General features: G+C 36.0%; 1 protein-coding gene across 2 annotated transcripts in view; it reads left to right on the top strand.

The window, feature by feature from the left end:
* The window catches only part of VCAN (versican), a 104,613-nt gene that overhangs the window by 51,547 nt on the left and 25,866 nt on the right, over positions 1 to 27,200 (top strand). For both annotated transcript variants that reach the window (XM_026035948.1, XM_026035954.1), the window contains exons 8-9: positions 18,659 to 24,181; positions 26,284 to 26,397. In XM_026035948.1, coding sequence (XP_025891733.1) covers positions 18,659 to 24,181; positions 26,284 to 26,397 — 5,637 coding nt within the window. The remainder of the gene's footprint in view (positions 1 to 18,658; positions 24,182 to 26,283; positions 26,398 to 27,200) is intronic.

The following is a 27,200-nucleotide window of genomic DNA, read 5'->3' as shown; positions in this document are numbered from 1 at the left end:
AGCACAATGGACAATTTATCATAACAAACTGGTGTATTTTAGAATATACCGGAGATGTTTCTTGGATCACTGAAGCATGCAAAGTACCAAGTTTTATCTAGACAGCAACTTACTAAATGTTGGTAGGTCTATTTTTCTATCCATATAAAAAAAGAAAAAAAAAACTTAGAAATGTGCAATATATATATATGGTTTTTGGCCAGATTACTTTTCATGTAAGAATGAAGATAAAACACTGCTGTGTTATCTATTAAGAGTCTTGGTGGTTATATTCCTGTTTTCTTATATGATGTTGCCAAGTCATTGATTTAACTTCAGCTACTTGTGAAGCAAGCGTTTTAATTTCACAGCTTCCATTCCATGCATTACTAGTCTTGAATGAAGCACTAGATTATGTTAACATTTCATTAGTCTGTACCTATTAACAATGCCATTTAYGGTGTAGTCAGCTAAAAAAAGATAAAGACATACTGTTATGTCCACAGATCTATCTCCTGTGGCTTGGGGAAGGATTTTTGCAGGTTTTTGTAGCACATCATAATATTTTTTTCTGACTACTTGGTAGCATGTGTGATGCAAATTGATATAATTTGTACAGTTTCATCCAATTTTTTTTTAGCTGATGGCACTGTATATGTGTATGCAGCTTCAATTCCATGGGTATCCAGAACAGAAACTGCTGAAATAGCAATGAACTATTGAGTTTTATGATGAATGTGTTTCTGTAATATAATAGCTGAAGGCCATTCAGTTCTAAATAGAATAAATCTGTCAACTGACTATTATATATCTTGATAAAGCCTTGTTGTTTTAAATGAGATAAGAAAACTGACGAAAAATGATAAAGTTCAAAATAGTTATTTTAATATTGCATGGTTTATTTTTTAAGGAAAATATTTTTCTTTTGAGAAAGAACACAGTAAAAATACATTTTGTGTGCCTTACATATCATAACTGTATATGCTGATTTAGAATGGTTATAGAACAAAGTGGTTTCTCTTTGATTCTTGACTTTAACTTCCATATCTCAAAAGGACTTATCAGCTACTGTAGTTTATATATACATATAGTGTATACATATGTATACATAGGTAGTTTATTTAAATATATAAACTACAGTTTATATACTGTAGTTTATACAGTACTGTAGTTTATGCAAGTCTTTTGATTTTGTCAGGAGTTCCGTTCTGTTTAGCAGAGTTATTTTCAGAAGTGAAAAGGCAGCAGTAGATCCCTTGAGATCAGCTGTATCATTATGGAACCTTTGCAGTAGATTTTTATATACTTTAGGCTTATTATGCTATTTTATATTTACAAGATCTATAGTTGCACAAGTTATATCAGTGGCAGTTTCACTCTGTTTCAGAAAATAATAGTTCTGTTATTTAAACACTTTTCTGACATTTATATACTTTTGCCTCTGGGATGCTTTATGGTTATTTTGGCTGAAGTTGTCGATATTGTTAATGTATGAGAAGTTAAATGAGACAGTCTGGTAAGTCTGTTGAGAACGGAAGGTAATTTCTGAAGACTAGAGTTAGGTTACATACTGAATATTTCTGTAGCTGTGGAAATTTGATTAACTGAGCARAATAATTAATAGTGAGACTGTACAGTAGTGACATAGTTTCCTCTGTTATACTGTTGGGTTATACTGCAGTTTATTGCGCACAGGAGAGCAGATTGCATTGAGCAGCTGTGTGTTCCAAGTAGACGGAAGAAAGTTGTGTGGTTTGGAAATATGTAGAAATTTTATATTTTCTTCCAGTGGTGTACAGGATTTCTATCTTTCAAGATTTCTCAGCATATGTATCAAGAGGAGTCATAGTTTATGTTTTGCTTAGAGCACTTGGGGATATTGCAATTCTGTGAGTTGTTAATCCAAATCGGACTATGTAAGGGACAGTGGATCAATGCATTGTCACTTCCACAGCCAGGCTTGCTCTCATTTGGGTGATCTAGCCCTGAGGATGGACTTCTGTCAAGGTTTACTCTCTGTGTCTTCACACACTTGCTGAAGGTGTGCATGCATATTTGCAAAAGTGAATGCGTTTATATGTTTGTGGATATTTACATGTGAGTTAAAGCTACACAGTCTTTGAATTCTGCCTTTAGGAGTGAGTATTCCCTAAATGGCAGTGTCTCKCTTCTCCTAAGATGCAAGGAATTTTATCATGTATTTAGTACAAGGTCAGAAAGGAATTTTCTTTATTACTTTCTTTTCAGAATCTGACAGTATAAGTTCCTACAATTTTAGCTACTTGCAGAGAAAAGCCAACCTATACTACAAGTGAGGTTACAGCTGCCAAAGATTTATTCTGTCTGAGGATTTGGACAAGTGTTTTCTGTGCTTTCCAGAGAAATGAAAGGCTGCCTCTGGAAAATCCTGTCAGACACTTTTTCACTCCATTGTACTTCAGGATGCAAGATTTCCTTTGTGCTGAAGAGAACACATATAGGCGGTGGTGGAGAGGAATGGATTTGGCAAATATTCTTAACACATGCCCCTCACTAGGATATAGTTCAACTTGTCCTATCATTYTTGATTTAGAAATTGATTCACAGTCATCCAGGAAACACAGAAATGATACTTTTGACTTTTAGTTCTCAGCTAAATGGGAGCAATAAATAGTTTTCATCATTATAGTTCTCTGGTAAAACAAAAGTTTTTCCTCTTTTGCCTTGGCATATTTTCAAGATAGCTTGGCATTCTTAAATATAAGATAATAAGAATATAAGCAAAGGTCTTCATGATTGTGAATCCAAGAGCTCAAAAATGCTAAATTACTAAATTGCTAAAACATGGCAACTTGCATACTGTGCCCTTCAAATAATAGCTATTGTAAATAGTAATCTATAAGGAGAGGTTTGCTGTATGAAAGTTGGATATAAATGAATATAATATTTCCTTCTTGTATATGCAGTAAAGTTGGTAATATTTTTTAAGAAGTCTTTCTTCACCTTCTTGTTGCTCAGTTTTTGCTAGAAGTGACCGTTATTAAAGCAGAGCTCAATGGAAATACAGTACCATATTGCGAGCAGGGCAGCATGTGGATATGGATGGGACATGGCTCTCTCTGCGATGTGTGGGTTGTCTGGAGTCCTGCTGGAGCAGAGGGAAGCCCTCTGCTATTCCAAGTCTAGTAACTGTACCTGCGGCCAGGATCTGAGAGAAGTAAAATTGGGAAGTATTTCTTGCGCCTTTCTCTCAAACCCTCACTGAACTGGCACCGACTTTGCTGAAGTGCTTTGAAGGCTTGAGATGGAATGTGTTATGGAGGTACGGAATGTGTTATGGATGTATGGAATGCAGGGGATATTATTCTTTATTATTATTTTAGATGCAAGACACACTTGAAAGATGTTGAATGTTGACAGGGTTAAATTCAATTTACATATACTGCCAAGAATGTTAGGCCATTCTAGACCCCACAGGTTAGTCCYAAATAGTACAATATATACCCTCATTTTGATGCTAAATATATTTTTCCTTTTTAAAACACAGTACTCCCTTAAATTTATTTGACCAGCCATCTAGAAAGACATTCTCCTAAAGGATCTCTTTTGCCATCCGAGAGTTAAATTGCTATACTTCTAACTTCTCATAGGTTTGCTTGCAATCAATTAAAACTTTCATAAATGGTGTTTCATTTAGTTTTAGACATAAAATTTTAGTCACAGAAACAGTAGTAGTTAGAGGCTGTAGGTCCTACTCATTATCCTGTGTTTTGGTAAATACACTCAAATGCTCGTAAGAAAGAACATATAATTCAGTGCTGCTTATTTGTGCAAGTATTTTTTTGTTTTCTGTCTTCGCAATTTTCTGTGATAAAACGTATTGTGCAAACAAAGCATATTCTGCCATGTGAGCAAATGTGAGGCAGGTGCACAAATTAAGAGGAATATAAAGCATGCAGTTTCTGACAATTTATGGCACACACACACTCAGACCAAGGACAGGTGTTCAGATTAATGAGTTGTGCATGGGGAATCATCCCGTTTTTTGTTATAGAAAGGAAAGTGCACATGGTTCATAATGGAAAGGGCTTGARACTTCATTCACTTATGTGGGACAACATGAGCTCTATTTGGCTCATGACAAAGTTATCAAAATGAGAAAGCTCCATAGCCCTGTGATGTGTTACCATAATAGCGGTTTTCCGTGCATCAAACGGGACACAGAAGTTCTGTCTTTCATCACAAAGAGGTAAAGTTTACCACTTTGTGCCCTTTTATGTTCAAATAGCTCCTGTGTGTTGTAGTGGCGGCTCTGATGCTGTTGCTGGAAGGTAATGGATTAGCAGCTGAAAAAAGAAGACTGAAGGAACGTTTCAGCTCATAAAGCTTTTATGAGCTGAAAAATGCTTGTGGGGGTGTTGTTTAACAGTGGTTAAGGGGATACTGGAAATATAATCCTGTCTGTATCAGGAGTAATTTGCACACCTGCACTTTTTGGAGACATTTAAAAGTCTTTGCTTAGTGAATATGTTTCAAAGTGCTTATTGGACTCCGGGACTCACACCAGCTCTATCTGGTTTCTTGTCCCCTCCAGCTTTGAACAGAATGAAACTGCAAGGACTTGCGCTTTGTAGATGTGGAATTTTGTGGAAAGAGGTTATAAACCTTTGTGTTTCAACATGCAGTTCTCTCATGTGCACATTTCTGCCTTAGAAATGTAAGAGAGTATGTGAAATTTGAATGAATACTGTAGAGTACAGAGCGCTAATGACTCATGGTTATAAACTTTTTTTAAGGMAGACTACAGTCTTTTCAGGTCCTTTTAGACCAGGTTTCAAGGTTCATTTAGTCCTCTTGTCCCCTGTGCTCCTACTGGAAGGATATCCCAGAGCGTTGTCATTTTGTGCACACATTCTTGCCAGCATTGTCTTTAGCTCAAATAATTCTTTTTTCCTCTCTGACATTTGTCTCTCGATAATCATTTTTTGTCTGTTGAGTTACAGCAAATAACCGTTTCCCCTCGTTTTGCTAACTTTGAGGAGATTATGTGCATGGAAGGATGGAAACGCTCTGGGCCGGGAGGAGAGGAGCTGGAGGTGTTCCTGGAGCTGTGGGTGCCAGGATGGTGCGATGCCCTGTCTAGATTACTGAGTGAAGGGATAGGAGTAATAAGCCTAGCAACATGGTTTTTGGGCACCATTTCACTTGCACCAGAGCCAGCACAAAACCATGGGGCATGTACATCTGTATCTGCCTGCGCCTGTACCCATGTTGTTCTCTTTCAAGTTACTCTGTTTATGCCCCCTGGCAAATCTGTCTGGACACTGTTCTTTGTGGGATATACACGTGTGCTACGTGCTTTTTTTGTTGTAATTTTCAAAAATTATGTGTATTAATTCCTGCATTAGGAGGTGAGGAGGCTTCTTAATTTATGTGCTGAAATCACTTTGTGTTTCCACAAATAAGTATATCTTCCTAAAACCTATTAATTATTCTGAGGACCTACTTCAAACCTAAGCTTAAAGAAAGTTGTTCTCTTGCATTCACTTCATTCTACTGCATGATACAGTGACTGACTGCGKGCCCAAATGGATGTGTATGAATAGGAATCCCAGACTGTGCAAGGTTAGCATCAGTACCATTTGCTTAGTGTTAGTAGTAAGTGCTTAGTTCTTGTGATCACTGTCATGCATCGAAGAGAAAGCAAGTTCCAAATTTGTCTAAACAATGTGGTAAACAGTGCCCGGTATAATTTCAAGTACATCTTGACTTGTATCCGTGCTGGGGTGGTGTTGTGAGTCCACAGCATTATTGCTGTTGTGCCTGCCCTGAATTCACTGGAATATTGTAGCAGTAGTGAAAATAGTGCCAAGCGGCTCAATGCTGCCCGAACCAACCTCTCTACTTATTAAATGCAAAATCTCTGTGCTGCTTTAACTGAGGGTTGGCCCTGTATCCTTATTAACTCATTAGTATTACAGCATTTACATACAGATTACATATTGCATACAGATATTACAGCAGCTGCTGGTTCTCATCAGCCCTGGAGAAAGGATACATTTCCCCACTTTCATGAGCACTGTAGTCAATGAACATGGTCTTATTTCAAAGTCTGAATGATAAATGCCATCTCTTGTAACAACACTTAGTTTCTAGCACTGTGCTTGTGTATTTGGCTAGGAAAGGAAAATACCTAATGGTTTTCAAACACATTTCCAAGTGAAAGAGGCTTGTTAATGCCAGATAGCTCTTCAAGTAATTTTCATATCCTGAAGGACCAAACTCTCCATATTATTCCTGAAACCTGATATACATTGAGCCTACTTCTCATTTTGTTTAGAGTAACTCAAGTGTTAAATGCTAAGTACCGTGGCCAGATTCTGATATCATGTTCCCCAGTGTAATTACAGCATAATTCTAATGAGCTGATTGAAAACAGAATAGTTTTGGGGATGGTAGGTACCAGAATATCTTCATAACCTTTACCACCTCCACTTCACACTATAAATTATGGTATTCTTTTCTTCACRATGGATTTGTGTTGAAGTGAATTAAATGAACATATTTAATCCTAGCTGATAGACCTGTTGATCTGACTGTTTTTTTTTTTTTTTCCTAAGTTAGAATATTCATTTTGTCTTAGTTTTGTAAAGGGCTTTTAAAAATAAACAGGACACAATTGCATATAAATTAGATTTATAATTCAACTGCAAGAGGGTCCTTTGTGACAGAAAGCACTGTTAAATAAATAACTGTAATAAATTCAAACTTTTTGTGCTTTGCTCCTTTTCCAAAAAAGAAAAAAACTCGACCTTGTATCGAACAGAACTGAAATTTGATACTTGAAAAGTTTCAAAAGGAAGTAAAATGAAGGCTGTGAGTTAATAAGTAGTTCTTAGGTCACTGCTGCTAGCTCTTCCTGGAGACTTATTATAGAACAAAATTTTCTATTTTACATTCCTGTATAGACTCCCATAGATACAAGGAACAGTGCCCTCACATTAAAGAGGGTTCAGAGGATGCCTACGCATTCCCTGCTGTTTTTTCATTGTTTCCAAGGAAACATCCCAGATATAGACATAGGGATTACACATTTGTAGTTTTCTTATAGCCCTTTCCTTATTCATGAGAGAAATGAAAGCATTTTATTCAATGTAGTTTCCTTGCATCTGTGGTAAAGGAAGAGGAATCCTTATACAAGTTCTGTTTGTCTTCAGAAATTGTACTGCGGAAAAACTGAAATGCCTTTTACGTAGAGACTACATCCAGAATATGCATGGACATTTTTAAGGAAGGTGGTTGTCCATGCTAGAGTTTTCTGCCACTTTCAGAAAATGCTATCCTTATCAGTTTAGTCCGCATAAAGTGATTCCCTGGATACAGCCAAACTCTGAATAAATTCCGGATGTGATCCTGGAAATTTAAACAAAGATGTTCTTGTAAATGAGTCAGACTAAAGCTCTTAGGAGAAAGTCATTCTGTTAAGAAGGGTCACTTGAAAATTGCTCTGATAATGGAGCTTTAAAAATGCTTGTTGTCTATTCTTTCTTTTTTGAAATCAGCTTTTAGGCTATTATTTTTCAGTAGGGTGTTTTTTTTTTTTTTTTTTGGTTGGTTGTTTTTCTTTTTGCACGTTTGAGACCTCTATGAATCTTTGAAATGATTGAAGTTCTTCCTTCTAACGCAGGGAATACAGCCAGTCTTTTATTCCGTCTCCCTCATTTTGGCAGTGTGTAGATGATAAATTTGATTAATAGCCTACATAATACCTGTCAGTGTCTTTGAAGATACTTGTGAATTATTTCCTGGCACAAGTCAGGATGTGTTCAGAGTGTCTGCAACATATTTCCTGTAGCCTTTGGGAAAATGGAGCTAAAGTTATCTATCTTGTTCTACTGAATAATTCACATTAAAAAAAAAAAAAAAATTCAGTCAATCGTGCTAGGAGTTGTCTGACCAGCCCTGCATTATTACAGTTGCTTAAATGAGGAAAATTCAGTTTCAAAATTGTACAGAAATTTCATTATTGGATAGACTCCTGAGGAGGAAAAATTTCACTGGCAGTTTGCTCCTGATCAGGAGCAACTTGATCTTCCAGTAGTCCCTATCTGCTTTTGTATTAGCTCTGCTATTTTTCATTTCTTCATTTTTTTTTTAACTCAACATTACAGAATACTTGAGAAGCAATAATTTTTAACTAACATCTTAGGATTTACATGTAGTCCCTAGTCAACCAGGAGTTCCATACAGTTCCTGGGAGTCTTTTGGCATTAAGAAAGGCATTTTTATGTATTTGATCTAATTACCATGTGAAAATAACAGCAAAGAATCCTTCTTTTTTAAGTTTTGAAGGTTGCTTTTTGCTGACTAGTAAATATTAGGAGCAAAGATATCTTAAGGACAAAAACACGGGGTAAATCCTCTGGTGAAACTAGCGAGTGCTAATGGAGTTGTAGTAGTGAGTGAAGATTTGCCTTCATGCAGCTACTCCATTTCATATTTGCAGGAGGTGAAGTTAGCATAAGTTCTCACAGGGTATCTTTGACTAATTGTCTGCACACCAGTTAACGTTAGTTKATTTCATAGCTTGAATCAGAAAAGCAATAATGGCAAATTTATCATAGCTTGAAAATGACTTAATAGTGGCTAASACGATAATGTTTCTTCTTCTTCTGTGTCGGTACTGGAGTTACCAAGCTGGAATCACAGCTAAAAGTTGCAGTGCCCATAATCGACAACAGTTGAGCACAAGCCTGAGTGTTACGTTATTGGGATTATCCAATGGTCCAGGAGGGCATCATATATATTCTTTAACCTGAAAACCACCTAGTCTTTTGTATTGAACATGAACTAAGAACACTATGAAAATTTTCTACCTCTCCAGATACCAGCTTATTCTGACTACAGAGCATGTCAGATGTGACCTAATACTGAATCAGAGCCATATAGCCATGGTAGCATGGCATGGACTTTATGCTAAGTCTATCTTTTCTGTTCACTGCTATTTTTTAGTTGTGCACCAGGCTCACCACAGCTATGCAACTATTCTTAGCAATAGATGGTTGAAAACTTTTGTTCTCGAGTGTTTTCCAGGAAAAAAATATTTTTGAAAAAAAATTTTTGAAAACAAATTAATATTTTTTCCAAAACATTGTTCCAAGGAGAAAAAAAAAAAGGAAAATTTAAAAGAAAAATGAAATATTTTCTCTGTTCTAACAAATATTTGGTTATATGGCTAGAAAAAATAATTAYTTTAATTATTTGTATGGGTAGTATATTCTTTTCCATCGCAAAATTATAAAATAGTTAAAATTTTATAGGTATATAGTAGCTTGGACTCATGTAGGTCTACACTGACAAGCTTATCCCGGAGTACTGCTCCATTATGTTTGCTTTTCTGCTAAACTCTTCTTATAAAAAGCCACTTGCCATTTATGTCAATATATATGTGTATAATCACTCTAATTGTATATAGTCTAAACATATTTTCATTTAAGATGTTATGAAAGATAATTTATAGAGTAGCAACTCTAATCATTTTTGGACAAGGCCAAGATTTATTTGTCATATATTGGGCTATTTTTCCAAAGCTTTGGTCATATTTCAGTGAAGAAAACTGAAGGCTAAAAATAGACTTGCTGTGACAGAATAAATGTATGTTGTCACATGATTAATAGCTCTCAATATCTCCACAAAAGGAACAGGACTGCMGGCAATCCGTGCATCAAATGCGGGTTTGAATGCTGGCTGCACGACCAGTTAGCTTGTGCAGAGGTTAAATTAAAAGCGTACTATGATGTAGTAGAAGGATACTTAGAAATTTGTGGTGGATAAAATATCAGAATAGCTTCATGATAAGTGACAGTATGTGGACATAAACTACCTCAGATTTCAGTAAAAAGAGCATTGTGGACTAGATCAAGCAGAATAATCAGGATTTCAATTGGCTGAATGGAGCTATTCAGAACAAAACCAGTTTGCCTAGAGAGAATCCTTCTGAACATTTTTTTTTTTTCTTTCTATGGAAATAAATCTTTCATATATTCACATAAATATATTGCCATAATAAGTACATTAATAATTATTGCCATAATAAGCACAGCTCTGTATCTCTCTGTGGTAAGGCTGGAACATGAGAATGTTTTCTGGTTTTATTTTTACCACATAAAGTTTCCCCTTTTAGACAAATCTTCAAGAAAGTAACATTTAGTCCATGCCTACTAAGCAAAACAACCTTTATTAATACTGCACAAGTATGATATCAACCTGAACTTTTTTAGAACTGCCGCAAATGCATTAATGAGTCTACTGTAAGTTTGTTCCTGAAGTCAAAATATATTTCTTTCATGACAGTTAGCAGAGAAAGGGACAAGGGAATAAATGTTCCTTATGAGACATTTCATGTCTGAGCATYCACAGTAACAGTCTTACAGTGGGCAACATCTGCTTCAATGTTGTTTTTACCTCTGTAGTATTTTGACATTTGAACCAGAGTTGTGGCAACAAGTCATTTTTAGGTCTGCTCTCTTCCCATGTTAATAAAGACAGAATTTGTCCTTTTTTCAGCTGTGTAATGGGGACGTTTTGAGGTTCTCCTTGTGTAGCACAGAAAACTGTTGGTAGTGAGCATCACAGACAGAGTGGGGAGATTGGTCTAGGATTGATTTCCTGCTGTTTCCTTCTCAGCCACGAAAGATCATACAAGATGAAGCCTGAAGTATCTTTGGTGAGCAGTTGCCTTCATAACCAGCCATCTCTTCTGTCTGTCACCTGACCTGCTGAGTTGGCCTGTGCAGTTGGATTACTCTATATATATCCAGTCAAACCAGTTAATCCAGGTGCTATGTGACTGCAGACTGGCTTTTTCCTTTGTTTAGGGTATCAACTGGAGGAAAGAATTTAATATTCACCAGTTGTTTGGTTTTGGGTGGTTTTGCCCTGCAGAGTTTATGAACTGGCTTCTCCATGGGCAATAAGTAATATGTTGTCATTGGAAGGCTAATTGTGGCAGGGCTGATATGGTGGGGTTCACTGAGGAGCAAACACTGCTAGTTAGAGCCTTTTTTTTAATCAATCACATCCTTGACTGGAAATGAAACAGAAGGAAAAATAGTTGTCCTTAGAACATCCTATGACATATACTCGCTTATTTTCCAGGGAACTCAATCCTGCTCTTTCTGGGGCTTAGCCTTGACACTGCAAGAACTGCCGTTTTTAACAACTTGACATTTTACTCAATCTGTTTTGTCTTAACAATCCTACCACTGGCATGGTGTGCATGGGGGAGAAGGCAGGAAGCAGTGAGGCCAGAGGAAACCCCAGAGATGGTCAGAAGGCTTCATGAAGCTCTTTAAAATAGAATAGTTGCTTTATTTCTGATATGGTTCTTGCGTCATCATGTCTATTACTTTAAAATTTGGCAGAGAAGTTTGAACACGACCATGCAGGCCAGAGCCCTGTGCAAAACAGATGTCCACAGAAGTGACAGCCACTTTACACAGGTGTTTCTGGTCATAGCCAACTCTTCTGGCAAGCTGGAGCTTGTGGGAATGATGCAGTTTGTGCAAAAAATTTAGTTGAAGAGCTTTCCAACCATTTATACTAGGTTTATCTTGCATGATAATACAGACACCCAAATAAAAATAAGCATGCTGGTTAGGTAAATTTGAATAAGCCAGACTGACCACCCATCCTAAACTGCTTTCAGCTCCTTCACAGGCAGCTGTGCAAGAAATCATCCTTTGTAATACAATATTTGTATTGTCTACCGTAAGTTTACTTGAGATCAGTGGTGCATCTTATGCAGAGTCAGTCTATAGTTGAATTTTTTTATATACTGCTGATGAGATTTAATAATGCAAATTTCTCATTCAATTATCTGAGGGAGAATAAAACATGATTTTTGATTAAATTTGAAAGGTTAAAAAAAAACTGTTGAAACATGCACTGCAAGGAAGCCAAAGTTAACAAAACTTTTGGAAGTATATATCCAGCTGGGGAATATTTTTAAATGAACTAAATGAAACATTTTTTTTAATACAGACCAAATAGTATGCAAGCACTGATTTTACTAGACCTCRTCATACTTATGGGTAATGTTAATGTATGGTAGAAAGATGAAAATAATCAAAAATTTTAATTATTTCTGGACATTTGTTTGTTATCTTTTACTTAGGTGTGCATAGCAGTAGCCATGTTTCTTTAACACCTTAGACCAGATCCTTGGCACTATTCCCACTTTTTCCTGACAGGGGGAGTGGGGTATGCCTGCAGCAGTGTTGCATTTTGACCGCACTTAGTTCGGTTAATGATATACTACAAGATGGCACAAGTTAGAGGAATTGCAAGTACTGAAGGCTGACACTTGGAATTTTCCTTCAGCAGGGAATGTTTGTATTTCAAAATCTTATTTTGTTTGAATTGAGATGAAAAGAACAATTGAAAAAACCCTTCCCTATGAAATAGAATGGCCCAGAAGATGTTATCAGAATGTTTTAAATTGAAAAAAAAAAAATAAATTGAAGCATTCTGTTCCAATTTAAACTTAAAATTTTTATAAGAATTCTGAGTGTGAAGTTTTTGAACCAAAAAAACAAAGATTTTTTTCCTATGGGGACCGTTTTGTCAAATTGCTTCTTCACTCCATTAGTATACTTTTAAAACAAAAAAGTTGAGGCTGACATATTCTCATGGAATTGTTCGAGTTTTCTTTAACTGGAAGAGTTTCTGTAAGCTATAGTCATAAAACTGCTTAAATTAACCCACACTGCCACGCTTGTCCCTGACAGAACTTTAGTTCAGGAGAGTTGAAAAGTGACATAAAGCTGCTTAAGTCTTTCCWCATGCAAGATACTGAGACCGGATATGAGGCTTCACTGAACTTCTATGCAGTTTAAACAATTCATTTTGAATCTTTTTTAATTTAAGGATTCCTTAATATTTTCCAAATGAAGTGGAGCCACTTGTTGAATGAGTTTAATTGTGCTGATAGCATGATCATTCTTTGTAGTTCACTTTTGTGAGCCTGTCTAGAGGGTCCCACAAATGTGCAAGGATTTTGAGACAACAGATTAAAGTCGTTCGGTTCCATGATGAAGAGTCTTAATCAGATACAGTGTGCATGTTTAGTGAACTGTTCTGTGGATTTTCCTTTTGGATCAGCTTTTCAAAGGACCTTTAATCCATAGCACAGTGTTGCACTGAGAGAAATTCTSTGATCAGTGTTGTATGGCAGGTTGGACTAGAAGTTGGTCCTGAATCTGTATATAAATAGATAAGATTTGTGTGTCTGCCTCCATCTCTTCTCTTCGTTGTTAGCATGATTTTCGTAGCATGCTTTTAAAATTTGGGCCTGCATTGCCTTTCTCAGAATAATGATTTAGAAAGATTAAAAGGCCTGATCTATAGCTGGTATGAAGTCTGAGATGTCAGACTTGAGCTGTAATGAAATGGCTTATCTAAGATGATGATCTCTTCTTCCATGTCTACCTGATGAACTACATTGTTGTGCCAACTCTGAGACATTGCAATTTTGCTTGTCTCATGCTCTTGGTCTCATACATATCAGACTTTGGACTCAAAGCACAGAATCAAAGGGAGGTGATATTTAACRCTGTTACTAAGGAGCAAAGCTGTTTATGGCATATGTCATGAAGTCTTCTGCATTAGATGATGATCATGATACTGTAGAGATGAACTGTAACACAGAGGAGTCCTGAAACAGAAAAGAATTCGGGAGTGCAGAGACTCAGTGTGACTCTGATTATGTTTTTAGTGATTTCACATTTTCATTTTGTACAATTTTTAGCGAAAGTCACCAGGCTAGACTCCTGAATGATCAATCAGCCATGACTATGATAAAGGACAAAAAAGCACAGTCCTCAAATGATATTGAGGGTTGGTTGTTTTGAGCTAATGTGTGTGAGATGTCTTTCCTTCAATCCGTGATTATTTCAGTTTAAGTATAAAGGTGTGTTGGATGAGATCAGTGGGCTAGTGTAGACTCTTGTTAAAGAGTTTGAACCAAAGTAATCACGGATATAGACATGAAGTACATGAAAGGGGATGTTTTAAAAAAACAAGGGGTTTCATTTGTGGAAGAATGGACAGGAGTGGCCTGCAGCCCTGTTGTCTTCTGCAGTAGCATTACGTATCGAGGGTCATGTGCTGATAGAGGAGAAGCCATTTCACTGCATGGTCCTGTGTAGTAGAGTGCATCTTACCTGAATAAGCATTCAGTGCATCTAAAAATAAATGCCAAATAAATCCCAGMGGGGAGGAAATGAATTCATTTAATGTGACTGTAGTTAACAAACAGACACAAGAAAAAAAAGTTTTCCCCATTTTTACCTTAGAATAAACTTGTTTATTGCTTTTCTTTGAGCCACACATTTTGATTTTTTTAATTCTTGTTGAAATTGTTATAATGTCAGCTCTTTTCAGTTGCTGAATGTCAGATTTACAGAAACTTAATGTGGTCTCTAAAATATCATAGAATATTGCAAGTGTATGAGACCACATTAAGTTTCATCATTCTATGAAATAATTTCACCTAATACAGTTCTTTTGAAGCAAAAAATCAAAAAATTCTGGTCCTCATGCACAGGAAAAGAAATGAATGAGAACTCTTTTGTGTTTTCATCCTAACCTGCCATATGGTAATGTGTTCTTAATAGTGTAACATTATGCAGTTTGTAATGTTGTCACACTAGAATGAAACTCTCACTTTCAAGACATAGACAGTCCTGAAAAGTGTTTCTAAATTCTTCTCTTTCTGTACTGTAATCAAAATTCAGGCCCTGATTCTGTGGGACAATTTGTGAATCTTTCATTGTAATTCACGAGTTTATCTGAGCGCCAGTCCTTTTACAGAAGACAGAACAGTATTATTTCTCACAAGCAGCTGGTCAATTTGTTCTCCCAAACATTGGGCAAATAGCAGGATTCTACAGGCAAAATTGTTGTTTGCAGTATTTCAGCTTAGGTGTTAATTATCCCAGTATGAGKATTTGAGGATATCCCGAATGAGATTTTGCAAAACTATGCTAAATCTGTAAGTCTTCTGAATAATATCATTTTTTTTTGAAAGTTTAGAAAACATCAGAATCTGTTCRTTGTTTAGTTTTCTAGTCATTCTTCTTCAGCTGCCTATCTCAATGTAGAGAAAATGCTTTCTATTGCCTTGCTTCCCRAAAATATTTAGGAGAGGGGTTCAGAGTTCTTTGTAAAATATTATAAATGTTTTCTAGAAATATAATTTAAAACTTTTATACATATTAAATAGGTTAAGAAAAAGTCTGGGCTGCTCATCCACCTATGTATTTCATCTGTGTCAGTATGTACCTCTTTACTTTCCTCAGTGAAAGGCTTTTCTGATAAATCTCCTCTAGGACTTATTTGGATTGGCAGGCTGAACTGSCAGGCCTTGTTTTTACAACTTTTCAGCCACTTTCTTTTTTAATTTCTTTTTTTTTTCCTATAAATTATAGTAAAAAATTATCCTCTCTTTGAACAAGTGCTATTTTTTCGTTTCCTTGTCATGATAATGTGTGAACTATTTATAAAAATACTGAAGAGCCAAATTCCTTTCCCTTAAAAACCTCACTTTGTTTCCTATGAAAAAGTCATATCAGTATGGCTGACATGAACATAAAAATTGGCAACACATGTCAGCTCCACCTAGACAATTTAAAACTATTATAGATGCTTGTGTGTCTGCCCTGAGGGTCTAACAGACCATTTTAATAGCTAAGACTTTTTCCTAAATTCATATTTTATGATAGAATTCARGTTTTCATCCCCATCTTTTACTTATTCTTAGAGAACAAAGTTATGTTATATGAACTGTATTATTAGAGCTATTAGCTGTATAGGTTACTGGCCATCTCTAGGTTTTAGAGAATTTACCATAGTTAATAATGCTGAACATTAGGAACTTGGCTTGCTAAAACAGAATAACCTAAGCTCTAGAGAGGAGATTTTTTATTAGAAAGAACTGAGCAAAATTCAGTGTATTACTGCGTACTTAAAACCTGGTTTTGTTCTTGAAACAAACAAAACAGAGATGCTTCAAATTTAATGAAAGAGACCTTTAGCTAAGGTTCTTTTATGTGGATCTTTGTGGCATGTGAGATCTTGAAAAAGCTAACAAAGTAAAAGCAAGGTCTGATAGAGATCTTTGTGTATGTAAGAATTTGTCTGTCTTCTAGGTGAAGTTGGAACAGATGTTGTTCATTAAATTTATTACCTACCCTAAATGATTTAGCATGAGCTAGTAATTTGAGGGACTCCCAGGTGTGCAATGCTACGAAAGTAATACACTGGTCAGAACTTGTTAGTCATGGTGTCCTCCTAAAGATTAGAGTCTATTCTTATCCTCTTCTACACAGGGTTTCAAAAGATTTTATGTATAGTTGTGCGCAAAAGGATGTCTTTGTGCAGACAATCATGGAAATCATATTTAATACTTGTTATATTCTGCCTATAGACTAGGACATTTCTCCATATTTTTTCAAGCTCAAATTGGTCAGATTTGCCATTTGCTCATTCAGTTATSTAATTCCACTATATTTTTTGCACTCATGGTTTTGAAAAGACAGTGTACGAACCTGTGTTTATTAGCATTTCCGTTTCTGTGAAAATATGACCTGTAGATACTTCTGATTTTTAAAATTTGTGGTTTCTGAWAGTGGCATTACTGCTCAGTTGTAGGCATGGGTCTCCCTGACAGACTGCATATCTTCAACAAAGAGCTATTTCTTTTTTCTTTTCTGTGTGAGCAAAATTTGAAAGGTAGAGTAAATCTGGGAGAACTCAAATGAGCAGCTGCAGAAACTGTATTTTCCATTTTCCCTGTAGAAGTATGCAGTCTCTGTACATTAAAAAAAAAAAAGAAAAGAAAAAAAAAAGAAAAAATTACTGTAGGACGGAACAAGGTGAAATTCTCCCTCTACAAGCACTGAATACGACAAATCTAAACAAGTCTGTGTTGGGGAGACAGGAAGAGTTTCAATTCTATAGTTATCTAATAGAGATGTTAAATTCAGGATGAAGCAGACAGCAAGACAGCAGACTACTTTGGGGCTACTTTGGGGCTACACAGAATAACTGAGGCAGAAATGAGGTATAAAGAAACATTTTTTTCCCTTGCTTTGAGAACACTGAACTTAGTTCTATACTTCTGGCTTGTACAAAAAATCAAAACTACTGCTTCTGATTATTATAGTGGAAATACACAATACTGATTTATTAGTTGTAGAGCAGGTATGGATCTTATTTTTTCCCAAGCTGTTTGATAATTAAAGTTGAACCTTAGAGTTCGGTCATGCTTATTTCATATTCCTCATAAAATATACCTGATCTCGCCATTTATGCTCCAGCTGGAAGTAGTTTTAATGAGGAAAATTTATTTATACATCATCTAGTGTGTGTAACAATACCTGAAAGCATCCTGTGGGGAGCAACACGTTGCTGACAATAATCTAAGAATGAGGTTTTCAGTGTTGGTTCAGATTTTCTCCTGGTAGATATAGACAGAGCTCCATTGGCTACATTCATTTATACCATCTGACAAAACTTTGTTTTGGACAAAAGGCTTATAAACATATACTGTTAAGCAAGATACATTTATGGAATAAGGATTCAGGACAAAATTTCTAGCTTTCAGTCAATAGGTTGAACCTTGTATCAGTGACAGCCTGAAATTTTGCTTTTTTTTCTGAGTTTTTTTTTCCCCCCCCCAGAGGATAACATACATTATGTAGAAACAAAATTTTCCTTTAATGTTTATCCTGAGATGGAGTGTGTTGAGTTATGAGTTATCTGTTGGGATCATCACTGTTAGAGGAATTCATGAGGGCTTTGCAACCTTGTGTACGTACAACTTTCTTCTTCCTTTTGGCCCTTCCTTTTGACCTAAGAAAAAATTTTAAAAAAGGAGAGATTTTCAATGTATTTGTGTGTGTGTGTTTGTGTGTGTGTGTGTGTGTGAGAATAATTCAAAGTGAGTGATAAGCAGAGAAAAAATGGATCATCCATTATCTGGATAATGGTTCATTTTTCTGTCCAGCGTATTTGTTGTATTTGGTCTTCATTTTGGAATGGCAAGTTAGACTGGAAGTCGAACTTTCCAGTACAAAACTGGAAGTTAGACTATATTTATTAACCTAGGGTGCAAGAGTCCAAGCAACTCATGGAGTTTTGATGGTGTTCTTTGAATTAGAGGATACACAGAGGATAAATGGAACTGCAGAGACATGTTCTGTACATCCTATTTTGTTTTAAGATCAGTTTTTAGTAAAAAAAAATTAGCTAGTGCCACAGTTCTATAAAAGCAGTTGCTTAATTTAGGGATCGCAATGCTTGGTCTAAGAGTGGTTTTCATCCTGTGTATTTCTTATACCTGCTGAATATGAGTTAGCTCAGATCTGATTTTGGGGCTAAATACATATATGGCAATCGATAGTATTACATAATCTTTGTTTTTAATATACACATGCTTCAACGGAAAAGTCAAGTACTATAGCATTTTTAAAAATAGTGTCAATAGGAAAAAACAAGCAAAACCTTTTTTTGATATATTTCATGTGTTGTTTTGATTTTTTTTATGTTGTTTTTTGTTTCAGTATATGGTTTGTACTACATATAATGCACAACCATCTCTACCATTTAGGGATTGTGAAAAGCTCTTTTTTTCTTGCAGATCATCCGGTGAATGAATTATTGGATCTATTCAATCCCCACATACWTCCTCAGGCAACAGATGAATCCCACATTGATACAGAATCATCTCAGACTGAACCCTGTACTTCAGACCCTGTGCAGGATTCATCTGAATATATTGGACCCTTTATATTGGATCCTTTCTTTCCAGACTTTTTAGACTCTTTGGAAGAGGAGGAAGACTGTGAAAATACTACTGATGTTACAACTCCTCCAGCTTTGCAGTTTATCAATGGCAAACAACAAGTGACAAGTGCACCTAAAAGCACAAAAGCTGAGGAAGCTAGAAGTGACCAAATTGAAAGTGTTGCTCATTCCAAAAATGTAACCTTTTCACAAATCAATGAAACAAACACATTTATAATATCTGAAAGTGAAGCTTCTGGTACAAGGCAACCAAGCAAATCTGGAGAAATAACAGGGGTATTTGAAGTTACACAACCGACAGCAGATGTTGCAATGTTAGAACCTGTATATAGTGGTGAGTCAGAAATAGCCACAACAGATAAATCAGTAGAGATTACTTCTTCATATGAGCATTCTCCACAAAAAACTAAAACGACAGTAACATGGCACAGAACGGATAAGACCTCTACTGAAGACACAAAAAACTTGCTTTTGGTTACGAGTGAATCATCTGGAGATGGCTCTACTGAATCTGATTGGTCTAGTTCTGTATTCTCAGCAACAGTAACAATATCAGGAAAGGAAGATGATGAAAAAAAAATAGATATAACTTCTGCTTCTAATGCAGTTATAGTGGAAAGTTCTGCTGTAACTGCTCCACTAGATGCAGTYTTTGATACTGCTACTGTTCCCATAACTGTGAAGGACCTTAATCCTGAAGAGGTTACCTCTGTTCCAGGAAATCATTATAAATCAACTATTAAACTTGATGCACAGTCCTCAGTTGAAGGTGTTCTGGAAATGAGAAGCCATACAGAAGGGCCCAAGATAAGTGCTTCTTCATTTATAGTTACTGAAGGCTCAGGAGATGTAGAAGAAGAAATCAATATCACTTCAGCAATGGCAATGGAAACAGCAGTAACTGAAAATCTTTCTGTGAAAGATATTTCTTTAGGCTCTGGCACAATACTGCCAACAAAAAATTCTGTAACAGTTTTGGGAATCACCCCTTCTTTGGCTAGAGGAACAAGCAGTCCTTATTCTGCTTTTGATCAAAGTTCTGGAGTAACTGTTCCCASCAAAACTATACCTGAGTTTATTACAGAAAACATATTTGCGAGCTCTATAGTAACTGAAAAAGAAACTGAAGATGAAAAAGAAATACAGACCACTGCTTATTCAGCTAAGGAAAATTCAACATCTGTTGTTCAGGGAAAATCAGAGCTGAATGAAATTGAAAGCATTACTAATGACGTCAGAACTGTAAGTCAGGAACCCACCGCTCTCAGAGAAACAGTACCAGACACAAATACTGTACATTTGCAAATTAAAAATGTTACTACCATTCCTCTCTTGAAAGAGAAGAGGCCTTTCATAAGTGAAGGATCAGCAGAAGAACCAGCTGACATTTTTTCAGGGGGTCCCACAAAAAAAGTGGTAAGTACTGACTCCCCATTTATTGATCCAGGTTCTGGAGATATAGATATTATCATTGAGTCTGCTACTTTGACTTCAGTTCCATCAAGGTTTATGACTGAAACACAAACAGAAAAGCAGGAAGGAAATGTTTACAGCATAGATGCTTCATTGAAGAGCACAACTATAGCATATGAAGAACATACAAGAAGTGATAAATTAGCAACATCAGTTTTAAGTACTGGGTCAGATGACTTGATGAAGGAAGATGAAGTRGTAAGTCAGATGTCTCAGAATATTTTTAGTACAGRAAATCCAGGAGAGCTAAAACAGGAAACAGAAGCAACCTTTACAGTTTCTTCTCATGAAAAATCTAGTCCTGGTTCTGGAGAAGAGCTGACATCTCATGTTACATCAGGAGATAAAACTAAGTATTTACAAACAGGTGAGGTCACATCATCTCCAGAATATGTAGCTAAAAACAACCCCCCTGGAATCATGGTGACACATGGTATTGGAAGTATAAAAGCAGTAGCTGAATCTACAGAAAGCAAAAATGAAAAAGATGGCTCTTCAGCTGTCTCTCTGGGCAAAATTTTCCTAATGGAACTTGGCTCTGGAGAAGAATTTAAAGGTGACAGCAGCACCTCAAAACTAATATCTGATGGACCTACTGAAAAAATATTTTTAACTCATTTCGCATTTACTGATCAAGGATCAGGAGAAGCAGAGGCTGTCACTGAATCATCTACAAAATTAACAATTTCACCAACTAAGAGGGCAGAAATACAAGAGAACTATGACAAAGAAGTGATTAGCATGCCGTCTGTAGATTATGCCTTCACTACTGAACCTGATGAGCTAGTCACAAATACTGACCATGAAGTAACCACACTRAAAATTGTAACTGGCATTAAAAAGGAAGAGAATGATTCAGCTGATGAAGTGATGACGAGAGATTTTATTACACAGTTTCCATTAGAGGAAGACAGACATTCTGGGGAGAATAGACCGATCTCATCAAAAGCTACAGAATCTTCTGAAGAAACAACAGAGGACCCATTTTTTAAAAATTCACAGTCTAATCCAGGATTTTTAAATGTTCCCACAATAGGGCCATTTTCAGAAGAAAATAAATTAGAAACTGAATATGTTAAAAATATATCCTTTCCATCTAATGATGATAGAGTAACTGAGCCTGTAAACTTTGAAAACGAATATGTAAGCTCTTCAGTTACAGATGTGGAAGGAGAAAATTATTTTGGACAAAAGGTTTTCCCTACTGAAAATATTCCCAGATCACTCCTGACACCTAAAGAAGACAAGCTAACAAATAATGAGATCACCAATGATCTATTATTTTCAGGAGAAGGATCAGGAGATGACCTTACTGTTAGTCCTTCTATAGTGCCACTGGCTGTCAAAGATATCACAAGTACTTTAAGTCCCCAGACTTTTCATTCTGCAAATGTGGGATCCAAACTTTCAACTGACATGACACAAGACTTTAAAACAGTTAGCACTGAATCAAACATTCAAGTTAAGGAAGAAGTTACAGGTGCTGCAGAAGAGTTGATTTCAGAATTAGCAAACTCSATGGTCACCAGTTCCCCAGCTTTAACTGAACAGAATTCCAAGAGCTTTGGCTCTAAAGAGGTAAAAGAAATCAAACAATATTTTATTGTGAGTGAAGAACCTCCCACTAAAGAAACTAACTACAGGAGAGAARCAAATGAATCATATAAGACAACGACTACTTCTAGAGCTGTTTCTCAAGAGAGAATTCAACATTTGCTTATTAGAGATGGTGTAACTCCTCCTGCTGTATTAATCAGTGGAACTCCTAGTCTTGAAATAGAAGAGTCATTCATAACRTCAACAACAAAAATGCCAAGCAGACTATTACCTGAAAACTCTGGGGAAGGATCTGGCTGGGTTGATGTTTCAAGTTCATCTTTCCCTGATCCATTTACCCGTTTGTCAACACCTCCTATGGCAAAAGTAGAACTAAATCCTTCATCTAGTGTACCTGGGGAAGTTTATTCTGAAKTTACAGCAACAGAGGCATCAATAGATGTATCACAGATAGCGATCACTGGATTGTCACTCCTCTTTACAGAAGAAAAAGAGATAGTGACAAATCCAACTACTGTTCAGTCAAGGACAACTCCATCAGAAGAACTAACAAGTGATAATGGTATATATGAGAAGAATATTCCTCTGTTTGATGATAAAAGAAAYGTACAGAATATTTCAGTTTATGGTGATATTACACTAATTGAAGATCGACTTGAAATCATCCCAGAAAAATCAAAAATTATAGACATGGATCACTCCACATCAATGCCAGAAGATATAATAAGCGTGCAGACAGTGGTAAACTCTGCCATAAAACCAACATATAGCAGTGATGTTAACATGAATGTTGATTTGGAGAAATATGATTCAACACCTAATTTTTACTTACACAAAGAAAAGTCGCTGGGATCTGGCGATGATCTTTCTGTTACTACTTCCAGTCAGCCAATAAATAGTGAATCAACAACAGCTGACCACAAACTAAAATCAAATGATAAGGATTCGGGATCAGGAAGTGCCATGGAGTTCACAACAGGAACTTTCATCACTGCAGAACTCTCTAAAGTGGACACTTTCCTTCCAACTGTACCATCACTGGCAAGCCCTCAGGTACCTCATGAATCTAAAGAAACTGAATTTGTGACTAAACATGTTACACTGGCAAGCACAACGGAAGACATTTATGAGCTGAATACTTCAGCAAACAACCAAGTAATAGCAGATCAAAGTGAAAACATTTCCATCTCTAGTATTTCTGGAATGGGCCCAAGAGAACCAGATGATGAAAAACCTGTGGTTCCTTCCCTTAGACCAGATTTGATTACTGAGACAGAGCAGGCTTTGACAACCAACATGTTTGATGTAAGTGTTTTCACCACACAGCATACATCCCCCCACATAATGGTGTCATCTAGCAAGAACGAAGAAGACCACTCTACAGTTTATATAGACACAAAAAAAATATCAGCAGAATCAGAAGAAACAGATTTTTATTTGGTACCTCAAACTCCTAAATCCTCAGTAACTGTTCAATTAGTTAATGGAGTATCTGAATATCCAGAAGTTGTCATTCCAAGCACTTTGTCATCAGAGGATTCAGATCAGTCCAACCATTCATCAGAACAAACCTTCAAAGAGGTTAATTCTGATATAGCAGCAACATACAAACCACCTACTACAGAATTTTTTGAAAAAACAGAGCCTCTACTACAGTTTTCTCCTGACCCTGAACCTGAAAGCACAACTACAGAAACTATTCCTCAATTTACTAGATTTGTAACAGACAAGATAGAGGAGACAGAGACTTCTGTAATGGATCTTGTTGTTACGGAAGAAGCTACTGTTTCTGGAGATTCTCCATCAATACCTGTCTTCCCTACTTCTTTTTTGAGTTTTAGAGAAACAAAAGCACAAAGCACGGATGTTCCTAAAGTTAGCACAATTAAAGTTGAAACTTCTTCAGAGAGAGTGAAAGAGCCTAGTCAAGAAGATGACAGCAGTAATGAGAAAGAAATTCCATGGCTTTTTTCCACACCTATTTTGGGTTCATCTGATAGCGTCGGGGGTAGAGGATTTACATCTGAACAGGAAGCAATTACAATGTTAACTTCATCTTCAAAACCTTTGCATAGGAGTATGGAAACACAGTCAGCTTTCTTTGTGCAAGAGGAGACCACAACAATTTCTTCTAACATTGCAACAACCAGTATAGCCCCTGAAAAAAATCCTTATCAAAGTAAACAGACAACGATAAGCTCTGAGGAGCTAAAAAATGCTGAACTTGTAACGTCATCATTTTCCCTTCCTGAAGTCACTAATGGATCAGATTTCCAGATTGGCACCAGTGTGGGTTCAGTTGAAGGCACAGCAGTGCAAATACCAGGTAACTTCCAAATCTGATCAATGTTTGTTTTGATACTTGTGTATGTTTGTCTTAACTCTATGAAGAGGCATGATAACTGAAGTGTTGTTGAAAGACATCAAAACTTATGAGCCTCAAGCTTTGAAATCAGCATGATTGTGTACAAAATTAAGAAGATATAGAGACTGGAACTCAAGCTCAGTGGCTTTTTGAGTGTTTGCACCTGGATCACAGTTAGGGTGACTAGCTAGTTCTAAAAGGCAGGCAGGTAACATTGACTGTGATAGAAAGTTCAGCTGTAATTACTTAACTTTCAAATTTGTAATGGAGATAGACACAAMTATCTTATCTAGTAGGTTTTCTCTCTTAGCATGATGATAGCATGCCCATATAGTAATCTTTTTATAACATACATAATTGACTTGGATAAACCTGAATTATTTTCAGTCTACAAGATTATTTTTAGATGAAGCAAAAAGTGAGGCTTTGCAAATTCAGCTGTCTGCACTTTAACTGGTTGATGCAGTGTCTAGCTCACATAAATTTCAGGTCTCTCTGTTAGACATCATTTGCCACAATATTTTGCTTTATATGACAGTTATTAGGCACTATTTCACAAAATACACAGGTGATACAAATAAGCTCAGTTTGAGTAGTGTGGCTTTAATTCATAATTTACATAGATATAGCTTAGGAAAGAACTAAATGAGCTTAATATTGTGTGGAGTTTTTATTATTTAACCTCCAATCATCCAGGTAGCTGTCAATTAAAAAATATTTACTGGGGAAATATCTGGTCCTTAGGAGAACCAGCAGACAATAAGCCTCCAAAAATATAATTAAGTATGTCCTGCATTTTGGACATTCAGTGGTGCAGTCATAAAACAAGTACTCTGYTTTATGAAGGTGATCGGGTTCTTTTGAAGACCTCCGAAACAAGGTCCTGTACACTTAATTACTTGACCAAATTTATAGAGGCAGGATTTTCTGAAGCTACATTTTCCTAGTGGCTGAATAGGGAACTTCTATACTTYAAGAAACCTGTTCCATTATAAGTTTAACTTGCAGTGAGTAAAATAAACTTTTTTTTTTTCTTAAAAAGAAGTCAAAGTATCTTGCAAAAGCATGGTCACCAATCTATTTTTGCTTGTTTGTTTGGTTGTATTTTTGTATGTGTGTGCGCCTCTGAATGAAATTAGGTACAGAACTTTCTTAGCCACTTTGTAAGTTCTCAAATAAAGCCAGAACTCTGTTCTTGTATCACAGAGGGAATGACTTGCTTTTACTCAAGCTCTGAAAAGCTGGTACTTAAAATGGCTATCTATTGCATATCTGTTCTGTAAGTGATCTTATTCATTAAACCAAATGCAATTACCTAAGTGTAATTCAGTGTACGCAGTTGAAATAAACATCACTAGAAGGCATCAAAAATCTGGAAAAAAAAAAAAAACAGAACTATTTAAATGCTAGCTCCCCTACCAACTGAGGATTTCACAGCAGGTAAGCTTTTATATTAAAATTTTAGTGCAGCTGTGAATGTRTTTAGTATATTTACTTTTCTCAAGTGTGTCTTCAAGATAGACAACTGGGAAATATGTTTGTGTCCTTTCAGAAAAATAAGACTTTATGGGAATTCATTGGTTAAATAAATAAATAAGTAAAAGCAGCCAGATAGTGTGTTAGAGATGTATGTTCTGTGTACCCAGTCATGCTACATAAACTAACCTCGTTCGATAAATGCATTTCCCATTCATTTTGCATTTCTTTAACAATTTTTAGCTATAATTGTCATGTCACGCCAACTAAATCCTCAATAGAATATCATGACTGCTTATTATAATACAAAGTTCTATAAAAATGTGACAATGCTGAAAATTATTTGTATTTGTTCATAGTAAATGTTCTTTAATTGTGCTGTTAAAATTGAAAATAATAAGCTGTGCTACTTTACAAAACTATTTTATTCATAGTSTTCTATGATGTTGTTATAGTTTCTATAACTACAGTAAAGCCTACAATATCAAAGCAAAAATAAGGAATATATATTTCTTCTTCCAAAGAACCAACAACAYTCTTTTTAAAAAGATTATATAGTAAATTTTCATTTTCTATTTGTTTAACAGGCCAAGATCCATGCAAAAGCAATCCCTGCCATAATGGTGGTACCTGCTATCCACGTGGTTCATTTTACATCTGTACATGTTTGCCGGGTTTCAGTGGTGAGCAATGTGAATTAGGTAAGGTGATACCATCTACACTCTATTTAGAATATAAATTAGAATATAGTCTTCATACGTCTGATTTGAACAAGAAGGAAATGGTGCATTTAAATGTGGATAAACACCTAGGCATTGGAAAAAATCTACCATCAGACCTTAAGAAGAAAATAATAAAATTGAGGAGATCCACTCACTGCTTTCCCTCATAAACTGTGCATGTGCACATACACACAGAAACCTGTAGGAAGTATTAACTAAACAGAATGGTCTAGAAGTCATGAAAATAAATTCATAACAGCATCAAATAAAGTCAAATAAACATTATTAKTTGGAATAGTTCCTTAAAAGTATTGTATAATAATTCAACAGGGTGGTTAATTGCTCTAGTCTCACACAAAATTGGGAAGCTGAGCCCTGAATACCAGCTGATATTTTTTGAGGCAAACTGTAAATATAATCATACTCAGATACAAGGATTTTTATTTTTTTCTGTGCCATACATAGTGTCACACACCATGGAGTCWAATGCAGACTCAGATTCTCCACAGATAAGAGGAAATACTGCATTCTGCGCAGTTTACCTTTTTCTCAGCTAGCAATGAGATGAAGATCTAGGTTTTAGAAATTAACTCAGAAGACTCTATATGTATAAAATCATGGTTTATTAATATCTCTTTCCCAAGGGAACGGCTGTTTTGTTTGTGGGTGAGGAGAGTGGAAGGTTGTGTATAGTGAAATCAAAATTATGCAAAGAAGAAAACCACTCTATTAGATCTTATGCAATTTATGCCTAGTAGTAATTATGACTAAAGACGAAGAAC

Source organism: Nothoprocta perdicaria, unplaced genomic scaffold (assembly GCF_003342845.1).
Source record: "Nothoprocta perdicaria isolate Ctin4 unplaced genomic scaffold, notPer1 scaffold_1, whole genome shotgun sequence".
In the NCBI taxonomy this organism is placed as follows: Eukaryota; Metazoa; Chordata; class Aves; order Tinamiformes; family Tinamidae; genus Nothoprocta; species Nothoprocta perdicaria.
This window is presented reverse-complemented; position numbering and strand designations above follow the sequence as displayed.